The 19,374-nt window shown below is 43.9% G+C and overlaps 1 protein-coding gene across 3 annotated transcripts in view; it reads left to right on the top strand.

The window, feature by feature from the left end:
* The window catches only part of cadpsb (Ca2+-dependent activator protein for secretion b), a 71,683-nt gene that overhangs the window by 18,420 nt on the left and 33,889 nt on the right, over positions 1-19,374 (top strand). For all 3 annotated transcript variants that reach the window (XM_008285771.1, XM_008285779.1, XM_008285787.1), the window contains exons 3-5: positions 1,871-2,203; positions 15,941-16,025; positions 16,260-16,489. In XM_008285771.1, coding sequence (XP_008283993.1) covers positions 1,871-2,203; positions 15,941-16,025; positions 16,260-16,489 — 648 coding nt within the window. The remainder of the gene's footprint in view (positions 1-1,870; positions 2,204-15,940; positions 16,026-16,259; positions 16,490-19,374) is intronic.

Genomic DNA, 19,374 nt, shown 5'->3' on the forward strand with positions numbered 1-19,374 from the left:
TTGTGTACGACACCAAAATACTAAAACATCCAGGAAATTGTACTGAGTGACAATCTAAATGGAAATACTTGAAATCAATAATTTACTTTCAAGTGGCTGTAATTTATTTGTTGTCTTTGTTTTTAAGTGTCTTCACAAATGACTAGAAAAGACCTTCCCCTCATTTAATTCCTTTTTTATAGATCAATTGTCTCTGAATGCAACCTGTTGTGATGTCACAACAGGATGAGCACTGCTTACTTGCAGTATGTCTACAAACAGGACAAACCACTTCATTATTTTAATGCATCTTAAAGTTTGGCAGATGCAATCTGTTTGTGATGCAGCAGCGTGGTGGGTCAGAACGGCCGCCAAAGCATGCTGGTTCTTGCTAAATGGATGTAGTAGAACATCCTGTTATTCTGGCCAATTACATTCAACATGCATTTGTTAGGACACACTAAATCTTTTTTTATGTTAAACTATATAACATGAAACTAATTCCAGAAAAATAAGTTCCATATCAGGCTTGGAAGCTCCTCCCACCTTCAGTTTGTTTTTCTAGCGGGGCCGCCTGATTGGCTGACCTCCCTGTTCATCATCATTTTTCTTTTTTCGTTCCCTTTTCTTTTCCGTAATTCCAGAGCAGGTATTGTAACCTGATTGGCCACTGCTGAGTGACTGACAGTGGGCGTGGTGTCAAAACTGACCAACTGGGAAATGAACGGCCTCTCCCGTCCGAGGCTGTGCTGACCAATGGGAGAAGGGCTCGCTCTGTTGTTGTTGTTTTTGCGGTACACTTCCTGAACGGGGCGTGGCAAGGAGAAGCTCAGTTTAATTTAAAGCTGCAGACACTAAATCCAGGCTTATTAAAGGCGTGGTAAAATGAAAATCCTGGAACTATTTTGAGCTAAAACTTCAAAATACATATTCTGAGAACATGTGAGACGTAAATGTACTTGTTTGAAATGAGTATAATGTGGGACCTTTAAGAAGTGTGTTTGCTAGACTTTGGTAAGACACTGATAGTTGTAGAACGATGGGAAAAGCTTTTTTTTTCTGGTCACTGTTGAACTTTGAACACACTCCACTTTATAAATATAAGTATAGTATAAAAATACACGTTTTATTTTTTTTCCCTTTTGCGTTAATTAGCACCTTGACTGCAGGGTGTACGTCTTTTCCACTTCATGTCAAATGAATGTGTCCGGTTAATTTAAAAAATGCTAATTTTCTTGTCCATTTAAAGTGGCATCTTCACTCAAACAGTCAGGGCCACTGTTATTAGAAGAACTGTGCATGATTGAAGGTTGCTTTGTGTATTTTCTCTGGTAAAAATGCTGCTAAATGCTGGGGTCTGCAGGAAGCCAGGAAGACTGACTACACATCTTTAATCTTTAATTAATTTTAGCCCGCAAACCCTTTTGTTATCCACTGAAACACACACCAAATAACGAGGGTAATGTACCACTGTGCCGTGATGTTTCGGAACAGCAGTCGCTGCTTTTTAGCCATAATGGATGCTAAGAACGAAATGTGACTGTCAAAGTGACAAAGCAGTCAGCTCTGATGGTTCCTTCAGCTGATGCTGTGACAATATAGCCCTGTCTGCCTCTGTCCCTGTTAGTCTGTCATTAGCACGAGACAGAATGCTTGTGTTGAGTCACAGCAACACATGCATGTTTTTGATTTTCCATTTCAGAATTTTGCCAGTTTTGTTTTGCTGATGAAGACAGATATTAACAGTTTGAGGCAGAATGTGACAAAAAAACTTTCACATCTCCAATGCTTTGTACTCCACTCTAAATTTAGACCCTTTGCTACCATGCAGTTTCTGATTTAAAATCTTCATTTTTTGTGCAACTAGTGACACTGGTCTCTCACAATGTAGGTGTTCCTGAAGAGCGACCGCGTGGCTAAGATGGTCCAGAGCGGCGGCTTCTCGGCCAACGATTTCAGGGAAGTGTTCAAGAGGCACATCGAGAAGCGCGTCCGCAGCCTCCCGGAGATCGACGGTCTCAGCAAGGAGACGGTGCTCAGCTCCTGGATGGCCAAGTTTGACACCATCTACCGCGGCGACGAGGATCCCCGCAAGGCGCAGCAACGCATGACGGCCAGCGCGGCGTCTGAGCTGATCCTCAGCAAGGACCAGCTGTACGAGATGTTCCAGAACATCCTCGGCATCAAGAAGTTTGAGCACCAGCTGCTTTACCAGGCCTGTCAGGTACGTTTTACAGCTTTCTAAAAGTTAAAGACTTTAATTGTGTGGATTGTTGGAGGCATCACAGCTTGGATGTGATTTCTTATTTTCTCAATGTTTTCAGTATAGCACCCTCCCTTTGCATTTCTTTAACACCATGACATTGTGTTCTGATTTTCTCTTGACTCTTACCGACCCACTCTTGACCTCTGTGGTTAGAACACAGCAACATTAGAAGCCTTTATCCTTGTTCTTCCGCAGGCTGACCCTTATAGCCCCCATATTACATGACCTGTGTACAGAATAATGATAATGATGACTAAGAAACGACTTTAAGTGAACTTCAGGATGTTTTTTGGCAAATACGAAATTGTTAGCTCTGGAATTAAATGGAGATATTATAAAAGCAAATGTGTCTCCTCGAGATATATGCCTTGATCCCAAGCCAGCGATACCTCATTGTAGGGGAGATATGTTGAGATTGCTTGTGGATAATAGTGGACACTGGGGTGCTCGTGTCAGACATAACTCTTCTTCCCTCGCTGCCTTTACTGCTCTCTGTGGGAATGCTGAAAGCAGCACTAATGTAGTCTTTCTTCAGGAGCTTGATTAAAAGTCTTACCACGGCAGGATTTGGAGGAAGCCTCTGACACCATGACATCTGCTCATCACCTAATGTATAACCCACATACCTCTTTATTTCATTTAGAACTAATGGACGCCCATTTTGGAAGCCAATTAGTTTCTCAAGAAGCTGAATTTCTTCGGATCAGGTGTCGTTGTCCTTTCAACAGCTGCTAATGTATAAATCAGAGCAGATGGCATGAGCTGCCGTTAAACAAATTAGATTGTTCTGTATTGTTCAAATGTTTCAGTCGGCAAAGATCAATATAGGCTCTGTTCTGCATGAGCGTTCATTAGTTAGATCCCTCCAAAGCTGAGGTGCAATGCATCGCTGTAGCCTTCGTATCCATGTGTGTTTTTCTTCCCAAGCTTTTGAAGATGCTTAACCTAGTTTCTTATATGCTGGCAGCAGAGCTGTTAGTGTAGGGTCAGGAATCTGCATGCAGAAGATAATACCACGTCCCTGAACACATCCTGCTCTGAACAATGCAGAGCTCCTGACGAACACTGAACAATACATCAGCGTGAATGCTGCAGAAATGCGTTTGCACAGCTTTGCTCTGTGCTGTTTGACTACAGGTTGGTAGAAACAGCACATGGATACAGGTCACAGTTGTGTCTGTCGTTAATATTTCATATATGTTTGCGTTAAAGTAAAGCAGAACATTTGCATAAGAGAATTAGGATTTCTGTAGCGGTTTATACTGCGGCTGCTTTTCCAGCTGTTCTGGCGTCTTCTCCTCATTCCGTCTGCTGCTGTGATGAATACATCAGCCTGCGCTAATGGTGACTTTGAGCATCTCTCAGTAAGCAACCAGCCGCTGTATATTGCCCTCTGCTAAATGATAAAACCTTCACTAAAAAGGAGATGCGGCAATCCGGGCAGCGTGGCTCAGGGCTGCTGGGATTTGATGAAAGGTTTCCGTGGATTGGCTGGGATTCAGAGGCCATCATTTTTTCACTGTTATCGCTGGGGATTTGCATTTTTTTGCAGTTACATCGAAATAGTCGAAAGGAAACACTGGTCTATTTCTGTCTCATGCCAAAGTAAGAGCAGCCCCTGGAAATGACTAACAGACTGATTAGACTGGTGCAGCCAGCTGCTGCGCCGGCCAGACTCTGAGCCTGCTCCCCTCCCTGACGGCTGCACACTTATTTAGCTGCGGTGACACCAAGCGTGACCAAATAACTGTAAGAAAATGTGTTTGGTGGCTATACTGCAAAGCCATAATTAGTTTAAAGTGTGTTGACAGAACTTTGTGCCCACTTATCATGTGTCCTAGAGTCGCATTTTCTGAAATAAAAACAGATTAGTGTTTGATACGACTCACAGATTTGGTTTTTAGTTGAAATAGCAGCGACAGAAATCAGTCATATAACTGCAGACTGCCTAGAGAGTAAAAGCAGACATGCAAAGCTTTTTTCTCACATCTTTTTCAAGACACTTCCTTCGCTGCAAGCACAATATGCTGAAAGAAAAGCACAGTCTGAACCAAACACATCAGGCGCCGCATGACACTTAACAGACTCCAGTTCAGCTCCGTCAAAGAGTTTATGATACTTATAATGACAACAGGATGCTCTGCTCGAAGGACGATGCAGCCTGCCGGGAAATATAAATGTCTTCATTTCCCATAGATTAGGAGTAACGTATAGAGCATCAGAAATGTGTTACAGTCTGACTTTACTTACCAGCTAGTTTCTAACGTTAGTTTTCTTATGAACAATTGGAGTCAGGAGGGAGCTAAATAAAACTGAAGCAATGAGTCTGACAACCTTACACAGCATTGCCATTTTGGTGCTGAGTCTCTGTGATTTTTTAATTTAGCATCCATCCATCCATCCATTCATCATCTATACACCTTAATCCTCACTAGGGTCATGGGGGGCTGGAGTCTATCCCAGCTGACTCAGGGTGAAGGCAGGTTCACCTGGACAGGTCACCAGTCTATCACAGGGCTACACTTAGAGACAGACAACCAAGCACACTCACATTCACACCTTGTTAACCTTGTGGGAGGAAGCCGGAGAACCCAGAGAGAACCCACGCTGCACGGGGAGAACATGGAAACTCCACACAGAAAGATCCCAGTTCCCCCACTGGGACGCGAACCGACGACCTTCTAGCAACATTACTACCAACTGCGCCACCTTGCAGCACTAAATTTAGCATTTCACTGTAAATTTTACATTTATTTACTGTCTTAAGTGTTAATTGCAAAAATACTGATCAGTGCAGGATTATAAAAGGAAAAAAAAATAGAATATTTTCATTCATGTATGAATACTTTTGGCAGATATGTTTATGGTTGCAATTAATTTGTTATTAAAAAATAACTGAACAACTAATTTCATCATTTATAAATAATTGTGTGGGGAAAAAAAGTGCAGTTACATAACGTCCGTCTGCATATTTAACTCACTGCTAGATAAAGAAAAGCAGCAAATCCTAAGAGATTTTTCTTTTTTGCTGAATCACTCCTGATTCCATGATTATCATTATTGTTGATTAACTTTCCATTGATTGACTCATCAATTAACTGATTATTCGTTTCATCTGACGCTAGCGCTGCCTACAGATTCTCCTTCTGAGATGTTTTAATCATTGATATTTATTCACACCAGTGGACTCTCACTGACTAAAATTATTCTCTAATCTCAAGTGGCTGATTAAATTACCTAAGCCTGGGAGTCAAAGCGAAGCATGCGCGCATCAGAATGAGACTTTTCCCCTACAGAGCCATAAATCATGGCCTGTGGGCCCCCCCGGACTGACAGACCATACTCAAATGAGCTCTGCCTCTGACAGACTTTGAAGCAGGCCCCTCCTTTTCCTCTTTAATTTGTCTTGTCAGCAACTGTTAGTTGGGAAATGAGGCCTGAGCTCTTCCTGGTTTAGCCTGTAGCTGATATAATTGCGTAATGGAGCCTCTTCACTGCACACAGGATTGGGAGAGGATGAAAGCATTTGCTCTGCCTGCCGAGCCACCTCTAAGCTGAAAAGGCAGTGGTGCTGAAACGCAGGGCGAAGCGTGACTGCGTAATTTGAAATCTGGACAATGTTTATTACAAGAAAAGAATTAAAAGGGCAAGTTTGTCCTTGCTAGAGGTCACACAGCTCAAGCATAAAACGAATAACTTCAGTCTTTTCAAATGCCTGTGACTCCATAAAGAAATACTCTTTTTCTGCCAATAACTTAAAATTGTGTTTTAATTAAATATTAATAATGTGCAGAGTCACCTTATGAAGTTAATATTACCTGTTTATACAGACAGCAGGAGCAGAGCAACATTATCATTTATTCGACGTTTCACATGACCAGATGACGGTCAGTCCGATTTTTCTGACCCCCGTGGGAAATATTCCCCCCTCTGCTGCCGAGCACCGAGTGTCCTGTTCACCAGAGTGTTGTTAACGCTGTCAATCTGCAATTTGGCAAAGTGGTGTGCAGGAAGATTATCACAGGCTTTTTTTTTGTTGTTGCTGCAAACAGCTGCTTTCAATCAAGAGCTGAAGCAAAACTATATGTGGACAATGAGCTAAAAAACACTAAAAAGGTCGACGGAGCTCGATGATAAATCTTCATAACGACTCCTCTGTATAGCAATCTGACCCACCGATCGGATAAAGTAACTGATTTCATTTCATCAGGAAGATCAAAAGACAAAATAATGCAAATTTCCACACGACACTGAGGGGAAATGTGTTGATTTCAGTGTTAGAGGTTGAGGTGGGGATTTTGGCGGCGTGCAGTCATGATCATGTTTCCTAATTAAAATGCCTCTCATGATGCTACACTCACACGACGGAGGCTTTTTTCTCACATTTTAACACACACACAGTCACACACACTCAGTAAGTCTAAATATAGAGCAGCTGCTTTGACTCCTCCGGGTCCCATCCAGCTCCAAGCTGGCTCTGCCCGTCCAGCCTTTGTTCTTTACAAGAATCCATCGCTGGCCGCGCTTGTTGTCTGCTGCTAATGTCCCAGCATCCACCTGGGAATCCGTCATCGGCTGGGCTGTTAACTACCAGCCTGCTGCTGCTCCGTCACCTTTAACCTGCTGTCAGCTCGGCTAACACTGAGGCAGCATCACCTTTATTTAGCTGCGGCGCTGCTATCAGCTTCAGTAACACAGAGAGAAACTTACTTTCAGCCAGTCTTATTTTATATGAGATTGCCTGTCCACATATATTGTGCCTGCGGGCCATTGACAACGGTGACCTTTCGGTAGTTGTAGGCCAGATAAGATTGGGGTGCTGTGGGGCTCAGCGGGTGCCGGCTATTAGTTCGCACAGTGGCTGCCCTCAGCGCTCCTGCCCTTCCACAGCCAGGACCGTGGTTGCTTTCCACTGCTGCCGAGGCGGAGATGGCTGTAATAGAAGAAGGAACCGACCCCATCCCCCTCTTCACGTTACATACTTCTGAGTTTCTCCTCTCATGTTGGCCATTTTGCAGATGAGCTGCAATCTACACAGAGTCACAATGACCAGTTTCTATCTGCCGCTGCCTCGTTCGATTTTGAGTCGTGAGGGATTTTGCAGTTTGGAGATTTTTCTCAGACATGTGGATTTGGGTCCGTCCTGTTTTGTGGGGTTTTGTGGGAGGGGGACAGATGAGACAGTAGAAATGCAGCGTCAGACACTGACAGGCCAAGCTGCTGAATTTCCAGGCATGCCACTGACAGTTCTTTTGGGATTGCGCGAGTCAGATGTCGCTTGCGCCGCAGTCCAATAGCGTCCAGGGCTCGGAGTGTTTTGACAGGCAACACCGGACTGCCAGCAGCACGGGGAGACGAGCGGGATGCAATCAGAACCAGTCATGAATGAATCTTTTTTTTTTTTTTGCTATTGGACATAATGAAAAAATAAAAACCTGGCTTTTGATATTTCAAACCACGGGGTGCTCTCCGCTGCGTGGCAGATCCGTACTGAGTACCACTGTGCTTCCAATGCAGACATTCTGCTGCAGCTGGTGGCAAAGCCTGATTATGTGCTCTACTAAACAGGAACTCTGGGTTATGTAGTAGGGTGGCTGTTCAGTGGCCAGCGCTGGTAACACACGAGGCTTGACAGTTCACGCTGACTGTCCTCCATTTAAAGATGCATCTGGCTGACATCATTTCATAATGTGCACATCAGTGAACAGAATCAATTACAAATGTGTAAGTGAGACGTTTCAACAATGACAATGCTTTTCTGCTGATTTCATGAGTAAGAAGTGCATCATTCCTACAGGGGCTGCATCTAATTGTATTTTTGTAAGGCCACTGTATCTGTGTCACTCTTTCCCCCTTTTGTGTGTTACTTACTACACCTCCTCGCCTCCGGTTAACGACTGCCCCGTGACTTCAGCTCATTCTCTCTTAAAAAGGATTGCTGGAAGGGGCAGAGAATCAATATGGTACAGCCTGAAAGACAAGGCCTGTTAATGCAATAGGAGCGGGTGAAATACCAGAAGGCACCGAGAGGAGAGGTCAGCTCTGGCAAACGTCCCAGCAGCAGGAAACCGGAGTGGTTTTAGGCGCTGTATCACAAATAGAATCAGGTGCTCAGCTGGAGACGCCGTGCAGCTGTGTCGAGATATTTTTCTTGTTAGTGATAAAAATCAAAATTTAAACACGTTGCACTCGTCGCTTCTGGCACACCATGCTTTATTCACCAGATATGTTTTGGTATCTTGTCCCAATCAGGGCAATGTCCCAAGTTGTTTGCTGGTTTCTTATATATATAGCAGCTGTGCGACATACAGATCACCATCAGTGTTAAATGTACAGCTCATTACCAACTTTTAAATATATATATTTTAAATAAGATGCACTCATAGTGGATACAAAAACATAAATAACCTTCCTGCTTTGTATTGAAAAATTAAGCTCCATCCATTTTCCCTCTGCACTGATCCTAATAAAGTCTAAACAGAAAAAAAGTCATAAATTTCAAAGGCACAATAATCAAATAAAAATATTTTTATAGTCAACCTTGTTACTGAAACCGTAAATTGCGAGTTTCAGCTCAGATATACTCCGCTGACAGCCTGACACCTTCTTTACCCCAAAGATTTGCTTTGTCACGGCGAAGCTATAAACAGACGCTGATGTATGTGCTCCATGAAAACTGCAGCATCGTATTTCCCCCTCCAGTTTTAAAAACGCATGTAAAACTCAAGGATTTTACAATATAACAACACCGGGGTGAGACAAGGTTGGTTTTATTTTTCACTGTAAACTCGAACCACAGCGCTGTGTGGAAAGGTTTGTTACTCCCCAGGTGCAACTGTGCTGCAGATACGTCTCAATTAGGGCTACAGGCCTCGTAGTGGAAACGGTGCTGACTGGTGAGTCACAACATCACATCTGACAAGAATGAGACATTTTGGCTGAGAGAATAACTGAAGGGGTGAAGCACACAGGAGCAGAGAGTAAGAAAGAGACATCAGCCATCTCCACTATTTCCTTGTGTCAGCTAATATAAAACGCTCATTCATTATTGATGTAAGGGAGCCATGAATTTTTCTGCTTTTCATTACTCCGGGGCAAAATTTAGGCGAACAGATGTCAGGCGTTTCTGCCTAAAGCCAACATCGTCCGATACGGGCAGTTTTCAGATATTTTAAAGAAATTGCATTATCGTTGGTTTGATCCCTGCGTCCCAAAACTCTTTTGGATGGCTCATTCAAGTCAAAGCGTTTCTTTATCATTGTCATTGACGCGAGCTCTACTTTAACTGCACCCTCAGCTCGGCTGGAATTTTTCATTCTGCTGATTGAAATCAACAGGAAAAGGAGAAATTTGAAACACTCGACACTGTGAAAAAGGCCTGTGGTCCATTCATGGTCTCTGTGGCGACGGCGACATGGTTCCTTAGAGGGAGAAATGAATTTCCTTTTGATTTTGATCTATTCATGTGTGCTTCCACACTATGCTTCTGTGATTGCAGCCAGTTAGAACAAACTGGGGCTCTAATTAGCCTTTTCATGCCCTGCTGTATTTGTCATAATTACCCATCTGCATGAGGGTCTTTTGGACTTCACGGTCACATTTACTTCAGGCTGCAGCCACAGCTCGTCAGTTGATGAAACTACCTACTAGTCATGACTCTTTAAATGTGTTAAGTCTTTGAAGTGGTGCTCACAAATCAAAAAACAAGTTTCTGTCTGAAACGTAGCATTTAAATACGTCACTGGTTCTGATTTATTTCTCAACTCCCATCCTCACGTCAAACCAGGATCGGTGCAGAACCACAATAGAACATTTCAGCAAATGTGAAGTCCTTGTTCTCTATCGCCTCCACCCAGTCACATATTTCATATTTACAGGGAATGACCTCCTGCTAGTCAGGGTACCTGGATACTTCTTTAAGATACGGCGGCTTGCCCGATCGCGCCCCACAGGTTACCTATAAAGCTCCTGTGCTGCTGTGGATCCACTGATTGTTTGATCTCCACTCAGTGTTGGTGCAGTGTTACAATCCCCACTACTTTCAAAATATTCCATATGTATGTGTGGGTTACAGCATATATCTGCTTACCTGTTGTGGTTTCGTCGTCCTTCTGCCTCCCTGGGTTGCCGTTTCCCTGGTCAGGTTTTGTTAGGTTGATTCCTTTGTCTCTCCGGCTCCTGTGGCTGTAATCCAAATAGCAATGTATTGCTGTGGTGCAGCTAACGCGCCCTGCTGAGTGCCGACTTCCCGTTCAGCTAAACCGCCACTGAGGAAACTTTCCTCCCACTGTGTCCTATGCAGACTTTCACTGTCTCCTGTCTTGCTGTCTCTCTCTTCAACATGTCCACTCATTCTCGGCTCTCTGAATCCCATTTCACGTCATTGGCGACTCACTCCACAAAGTTAACTTGAAGCTATCTGAATCCTCCACCTTGTGTCCAGTCCCCGCCCACTAAAAAGGTGTGACCATGTGGTTTTCCAACTATGGCAAGCCCCTAGGGACATTTTTGTGTGGGTTGGGGAGTTTGCTTTGAAAGGTGACCATGATAGGTTAGTATGGGTCACTAATGTGCATTATTTTCTGGAGAGAACCCACAGTCTTACATGGACTGTTCCATGATTCCTACACATACTGGAGAAGCCCAGATGGTTCCCCCATTTCCTGCACTACACAAAGCAAATACGGGGAAAGAGATGTAGGCCACTAAAGGACAAAATAAGGGGGGGTTCCGGGCCTTGGCAAGGCACCAAGCCCACCCCCATCGAGGAGCCCAAAGCAGTCCAGCCTCATACTGGCTCCCTTTCTACTACCACTCCAGGGTTGGAGATGGCTGAGTAGGAAGAAGAAGAGGAGGAGGGTGTAAATATAGCGGCTGTTTTCTCTTTGGTCAGGTCATTCAATTTCAAGAAGGTTATGGGCAGGGCAACCAGTGTTCTAAGTGTCGCTCTCCCTGAAAACCCACAGCATCCCCCACACCCTCCTCAATAGATTGAGAAGTGTGTGGGGGATGCTGGGTCTAGTGGGGGGGTAGGGGACACCTGTACACCGGAGCAGGTGTCCTGAGATTTAGTGTGTAAACAATTTAATGCACCAGCAGCTCCATTCTGGGCACAGCCACCTGCCCCAACTGGAACTGTTCTGTTAAACAGAGCTGTGGCTATGCAGGCCCAGTTGGCTAACACTGGAGCCCATTGTGTCCCTCCACCTTCACCACCTGTATCATCAGGTGCCAGAATGTTCTGGGGGTTTGGTGAATGAGCTTTGCATGGCCCTTCACGTCTCTCCCCCATTGTTAACGTGCAGCCAGAGCATTAGCATATTTTTGGGTTGCTAGACGTCACCTTTGGCTCGGGAGCAGAGAGACTGTTCAATGAAGTTGCTGCAGCTAAACCTGAACCTGGCTGGCAGACTCTGGTTCCTGTGGATGTGGTTCCCTTTACCAGTGTATTGCTTACAGGTTTGTGAACTAACATCCTCAGTGGAGCTCCTGCTGAACGCAGACTTCATGTCGACTAACAGCAGGAAAAGGATAGTAGACTCTGTTCCAGCCAAGTCAAGCCAGCATACCTTGTAAAAGAAATGAATTCATTTTGACTGTGATTCTTCACCGGCGTATTGCTTACGGGTTCGTAAGCTAACGCGCTAGGTGGGGTCCCTGCTGAGTGTAGAATTCTCAGTCAGCTAAACAGCAGGGGAGGAAACTTTCCTCCAGCCATGTTGAAATCTCTCTGCTGACACCTGAATGCCCCTGAAGCATATAGCTGTGTTGGGCTACTAACGCGCTCAGTGGTAGTCTGTGTTGAGGATAGAGTTTGGCTCGCAGCTGAAAGTAAACTTTGTTCCAGCCTAGTCAAGCTAGCATCCCCTGAAATAAAGAGAGGCATTAACGATCACTGTGATACCTTCTAGTGCATTGCTCACGGTGTCACAAGCTAGTACGTTTGGTGAGATCCCTGCTAACTGGCTCTGGAAAGGGGGCAGACCTTCTAATCCTACCTTAGTCTCTTCCAGCTACATCCTTTGCCAACTAGGGTCTCTGGCTTTGCTCAAGAGCCTAATAGGAGCCATGATGCAGAGCAGCTTTCTCCCCTCCTGTGCATGCAGCCTGTCCAATGATGTCTGTCCAATGATGTCTGCTGAACTTAGGGCTTTGTCTACACGGGTCTCTCTAAACCTGTAGTTCTTGGGGAATTTCCTGCCCTTCTGCTGGTGGAGGGATTAAGTCAACACAGAGCAAAGGGGAGCACTCTCGGACCTATAGTCCACTGCCAGCTGGTCTTCACAGATGACTCCACAAGGACCAGAGCACTGTCTATACTGTCTGTGGGGTCATCGAGCTCTGGATTTGCTGTTAGGTGACCCAGTTTGTAACATCCTGCAGCGTAGAGCTCCTTGGTCTCTGGCAGGTCCTGCCAAGGTTGTAAGGTCACCACATCATTGCCAGAAAAGACAACACTGTGACTGCCGCACCTATCAATAGGCAGGTGGGCAACCACACTATTCACCCTCTCTTCCTTGGTCCCAACCTGCCATTCCTGCCGAAGGCTTGAGCTGAATTAAACCTGTCTCAGCTGTAATCACTCGCCTCTTCCAGAGAAGATTGGGTTGTCGTTTGGCTACCACATGGCCCCCATGGCAGGGAACCTCTCTCACTGCCATATGTGCAGCAGCCATATGGTCATCTTGCTCCACTTTTATCTCACATCGATTACAATATAGCGACCAGTCCCTCCTTTGAAATGGGTGCTGGGTCTGACTTACCAATGGATGGCTGGGCCTGGTCTCTGTCCACCTTCTTTGTCAGCGTAAAAGCTTGCTAGTTGATCTGAGTGGCCATTTTGTTCACAACTTGGGCTGTTTCATCTTGGCCTTTAACTGTGTTCCTGATTTCAGTTTTGCATCTTGTGGACTGGCCTAAGCAGCCTTTCTGTCTCTCAGGCCTGGTCTTCGCGTAGTTCAGCCCATGTAAATAAGTGTACATTTGCAAGTAGTACGTTTGTCATATACATGAGGTTTGGGCTGCACCGTTTCCTCATGGGGTGTCTTAAAGAGTTACCCCATACATATGAAAGATGTAGCTGGGGGAGAGATAGTCTCGAGGTGCTAGAGAACGTATGGTTACAGTTTAACCTTGCACAGGTGCTTTACAGGTAACCTGTGGGGTAAGCCGGTGTGTCTTAAAGAAGTATCCACAGAGGGGTCATTCCCAATACGTATGAAATATGTAACTGGGTGGAGAGATAGTCTGTTCACTCAGAGAACCAAGGTTACAATGTAAAGATACGTTCACTTGACTTACTTGGTCACTCATACTTTTATAGTGAAACACCGACTGCGGTTCAGCTGGTTCAGGTTTTTTTCCACTCATCGCAGGCTGCCAGTTTAATCTTCAGCTCCTCCTTTTCACATGCCAAACTCTCTTTGGGTTCCTGATGGCACAGCAACTCCGCCACTGGAGAGGCAAGAACTGTAAAGCACTTTTAAAAATGCTAATGTAAGAAAGTAAGAAAGTACCGTCTAAGTGAAGTCCATTTACCTCGTATTTTTTACAGTAATGTTTTTACAGTGTAATGTTGAACTCTGTCCGTGATGGTGGCAGTGCTGAAAGCGCTTAATTAAACCAATGACCCAAACGCATGTTCAGAATGTCAAATGTCAGAGGGAAGGATGAAGGGTAAAAAGTAACAGCAGGCTTTGACTTTAGTAATTTGTTAATAATGTTACAAAGACTATATGTACCAACGGGCAGAAGGCTTGTGTCATGATGGACAAAAAACTTAAATCAAAAGCCCTGAAAGGCAAATTGTAATTAAATGAGTGCACATAGAGACATGTTGTCCTGTGTATACTTCACGAACAAGTTAAAATTCAACTTCAGCAGTGTCCTGCCTAAGTCACACTAACCCTTACTTATAAATGGTGGGTATGTTTTAATTGCAAACATTCTTTTTAGTAGTTAAGATCATTTAGATTTTATTCGTGAGGGTCCATGTACAATATCAAACATTAATGTTACCATCATCTTAGGGCTAAATTTCATCTACAGGTGCCTGGCAGGTCACAATTAAAACTTCCACTCAGTGACAGAACAACTCTAAGTAAATTTGGCAAGCAAGAGAAAGCACATATTGCAAATGAAACACAGTGAAGCATCTCACACACTCTGTCAACAGAAGGAGTCTGTCGACGTTTGCATTGAAGCAACGAGTGCATTCATACTAAAAATGTAACTGGCTATTAGATATTGTGTTGTATTTTTCTAATAAATACAACAAACAAATAAAAACCTGTTATTAATATAATTAGATATGCATCAAAAGGAAAAAAAAAAACTCTTAATAATTAACAAGCACATAATAAGTGAGCTGTGCTTCAGAATCATTTGCATGGCTGCAGGGAGGAACACTGGCAATGTGCTGAATATGAAGAGGAGAAGCTATCGAGTTACCCGCGTACAAACTAATTACTTTTGGGATGAAAGGCTAATTTCTGCAATCTAAATTTTGAGTTTTGTTTGTTTTGTTCCGGGGCCAAGTGCGCATGAGGTTCTAGAGACTTTGCTCACATCAAGGTTAGGACAGTTTGACAGAGCTGCAACACACCAAACTACATACAGCGGAACGTTTCCAATATTGCAGGCTCGCTAAGTCAAGTCCTCATTTTTGGGATTCCAGTCCAACTTGAGCACAAGCCTCAAATCTGCAGCTCTGCCTCACGGTTAGGATTAAAGGGGAACTGCACTGATTTTACATAACAGAGTCCCCGGAATTGCAAATGTAGGAATCCTTTTGCAGCTCCTGAGGGAACGACACAAAACCTGACACCAAACTTGAGTCAGTTTCTGTCGTTGCTAAAAAAAAAAAACATAAAGACTGACATTTGAAAAGAAGAAATAAATCTTGACGTGTTGAAGAGATGACCCGTTCTCCGCTTGAGAACAGATTACAGAACCTATCTTTGCTTGAGGCCAGTGGTTTGCTGCCACAAACAAAACATCCTCCTGAACTCGTGGCGGTCAAGTTGCTTTGTGTTAAATCCGAGCTTTGACAGGAAAGAAGAATTCAAGGAATTAAAAAGATGATATATCTCGTTCTGCTGCATCAATTTTGATCCTTTTCTTACACCATGTGCCCTTGAGGTCTGATAAACGTGTCAGAATCATTGTCTTCCTCATAAAACATTTGCAAAGCCAAAGCCGCATTTGCTTGCTGGTTGTGTTATTTGTCACTGCCATTGAAGGGGCATTATCTTTGTGTGCAACCACCAGGCGTTAAATGGCTGAATATAAACCAACGCCAGCATGTGTCCTGCCTCCTGTATGGCTTGTTAGAGCACATGTATCATGTCGGTTGTCATGCGTGATTCAAGAAAAACTCACAACGAGCCTTAAAGTCATTGCTCCATAGTTCCATAGGGTACCTTGAAATGACTTTTTATGAACGTATGTAATCAACATCTTGAGATTTTGTACTGTCCTCACTGATTTTTCTGTATTTAGTAATGATGAGGCAAACTCATCATTATGCAGATGATGTTGGTGTTGCATTTGAACATTTCTTGGATTTCTCATGTTTGCTTGGATAAATGACGCTGGAAGCTACGGTGACCTTTGTTTCTGACCTTTGTATTCCTGAAAGCATTGCAATTCCCATAATGTGATCTAATTGACCTGCTCCCCTCTGTTTATCGATAGCTTGACAACCTGGATGAGCAGGCTGCGCAGATCAGAAGAGAGCTGGATGGTCGTCTTCAGATGGCAGACCAGATTGCCAGGGTGAGTCAGGCCCTGCGGGGGGATTTTATTTTTTTATTATGCTTTGTTATACAGTTAATTTGAACTTGTATAAACATCACAGTGTGAGCTGACATCCCCAGATAAAGGGTAAAAGAATCTAGTACATGTACAGTTTTTACTACAAAGTTATGTATCGATACAGTAACGTTGCTTTTATGCCTTTAGCATTTTTGAAAATCTGACTGTGGTTCTTCTCTCTTTTTTGTCATGCAGGGAGGCAAGTTCCCCAAATTTGTGTCTAAAGAGATGGAGGCCATGTACATCGAGGAGCTCAAGTCCTCAGTGAATCAGCTGATGGCCAACCTGGAGAGCATGCCAGTGTCCAAGGGTGGAGAGTTTAAGCTCCAGAAGCTGAAACGGGGACACAATACCTCCATCATCGACATGGGCCAGGAGGACGAGAACACACTGTCCAAGTCCGACGTGGTCCTGTCCTTCACTTTGGAGGTTTGTGCTTCAGGAATGAGGCTAATGCGTCACTAAGTTTTCATCATTCTAACATACTGTACTGTGAAAAAGTTTGAAACATAAAATGAGTACCTTACACCTTTCATTAATCAGTGAATTTGGTACTAAGAGCAGTAAACAGAAAAAAAAAATATATATAAATAGTCTTTCAGAACTTTCGACAGTTCTTCTGTGGATTTAGGCTGTCCAAGTGTCCTATGCATGTAATTTCAGCCTGACTTAATGATGTTGAGTTGGGGCTCTCTGGGGACTGTACCGTCTGTTGCTGGACTCCATGTTGTTGTTGTTGTCACTGAGGACAGTTTATTAAGACTGCCGCTGCATGTTGGGCATCATTATCATGATGTAGAATACATTTAGGACCAATCAGGCACCTCCCTGATGGCGCTGTGTGATAGATATGAAGTTTAAACGTTTAAAGTGTCTCAGCACAGTACTGTAACTCTCTGGATTTCTAGATATAGAGAGACAATGCAGGCGTCGTCATTTTATCTGTAAACTCAGAGCAAAGCTACATCTGCCTCAACCAGAACTTTTAAATCAGAACTGTTGTTGACTGCTTGTCTGCTCCAGACTAAGTATAGAAACAGACAGCAGACCTGTTCAGGGGGTTGAACAGACGCTATGCGAAGAACAGACTCGCGCTCACACACACACACACACACACACACACACACACACAGCACAAAAACCCGTTTACCTGCTCCTTAACGGGAAATGTGAGTCATCTTGTTATCAGCTTGTCTGAGACGAGCTTTCACCACGGAACGGGGAGCAATCACACCTCACTCCTTATGATGCAGTGCTATTTCAGAATCAGGAAGTACATAATGTGCAAAGAATATGACCCTGTTTGTTCACACAAGTGAAAGCACCACTTCTCTGCGAGAGACTGAACGCTGAAATTAGGTATTATTAGGTAAAATTAGGTATTTTTGTACTGACGTAGTTCACTGGTAAACCCTTAAGTTAGCTACTGAGGCTGCCAGAATATATCCAGTGAACAGCTCGGATCATTTTTAGAGAATCTGGTTGGAATCAGCTGAAATACACAACTAGTCCAATTGCATTTTAACTGCCTTGACATAGAAATATTAATACAATCGTGACTCAATAATCCGACCCTTAACAATCCTAAACCTGCTATCCGACAGGTTTTTAAGAAAAACGAACAGAACTCATAGAAACAGTCTTAACATACCGACAGCCTTGGATTCTGACTTCGACATGACATTTAATGTCACCAATCAGGATAACGGCGTATTATCTGACTGAACAATCCCACAGATTGGCTACGTTCACACTGCAGGACTTAATGCTCAATGAAGATTTGTTTGTGAGTTCCTTCACATTTCCAATTAAATGCGACTTGTATGTGATCTGCTGTGTGAACTTCATACGACCCAAAAGTGTCCCGCATGCACAGAAGAGGACACGACGATGAGCGAGCGTGCTCAGTGTTTATGGAAGTAAACATGGATGGCAATGCCGCCGCCACCGATGGTGGAAACAGTGTGACCGCTAACTAAACTAGCATCAGCAGCCAAGTACTGCCTGTGCGTTCCGGTCACTTCCAGCCCAGTGGTGCGCTCCGATGGGGTGGAAGTGGTCGGAACGTGCACAATCGCACCGGTCAGTTAGTCGTGAAATCCGGCGATGCGTAGTGTTCTAACAATACACTAGTTATTGTAACAACTATAAGCAATAAATATTAACAACAAATGAGCCTTCAAGCATCAAGCCCTCCTTGTATCTCGACCTCCGTCTTGACAATCCGACAGCCTTGCTATCCGACATAGAAGAAGGTTTTACATTTAGTGTCAGATTATCGAGTACCGACTGTACTTTCTGTTCTACTGGGTTCAAATCAGGCAGCGTACTTGTTGTAGTTTTCACATTCTTCTTCTTTAGAACTCAGAAACTGTGATTTTGGTGGTGTAATTTGGATTGTTACCATGCTGGAAGGTTCCTCGTCTGCCAAGCTCCTGCAGACTGGGAGTCTTCTTGTCAGCCAGTATTTTGATAACTCCACAGTAATTCATGGTGTCATCTATAAATGTAATCTTTCTTCTAACACTTTTGCACTCATCACTGTCAGGACAATGCATTCACTGTAGTCGTGGCCAGCTTCACACCAAACATGAAAAGAATGTGCTCCCAAACTTCATCTGGCTTCTTTTCAGGCATTTTTAGCAAAGTTTCATCCTGCAGTTTTGTGCCAAAGCGCAAGCGCAGGTTTTAGTCATGGACACCGCCCATTGGAGGATGACGTTGTACTCTGTCCTTCACACTGTCTGAGTTGTCACAAAGCTCTTATTTTCATTGATAACTACTGTGTCAAGTCTGCAGCTCTTGCTCGTCTGTTTTTCAGAGGTAGATTGTACAAGGAGTGCACTGTCTGTGGCGTCATTGTGGGAGAACCCTGCTGCCCTAATTAGTGGTATGATGGCTCAGTCTGTTCCTGCTCATGACAGGTTTTAGTTGGTCACTGACTTCTTTATCCTCTTCCACCTTTGTGAAGTCCCACAATTAGATCTTTCAGTTTGTCTGGCAACTCTTTTCCATGTGCAGAAAGACACTCACACGTCACAGAACCAACGCTGAGAAAGTTCTGGTGTTTATGACCACGTTGGTGCAATTAGGCTAATTGGAAATCACAGGTGTGCTCAGTTTTGTTTCAGTGATCACAGCTGTATTGGATTAGGTTTCTACTTCAGGCCTGTACTTTTTATAAGGTCTCGATAAAGCGCCGTTCATACCGGGAGACACAATTGAGAGGTGATGCAATTTAAATGATTTGACATTGAAGTGACTTTGCACAGGGGTGTAGTCACCTCTGTTGTAAACTGTGCTTAAGCAGGAAG

This window comes from Stegastes partitus, unplaced genomic scaffold (assembly GCF_000690725.1).
Source record: "Stegastes partitus isolate 25-593 unplaced genomic scaffold, Stegastes_partitus-1.0.2 Scaffold10, whole genome shotgun sequence".
Classification (NCBI taxonomy): Eukaryota; Metazoa; Chordata; class Actinopteri; family Pomacentridae; genus Stegastes; species Stegastes partitus.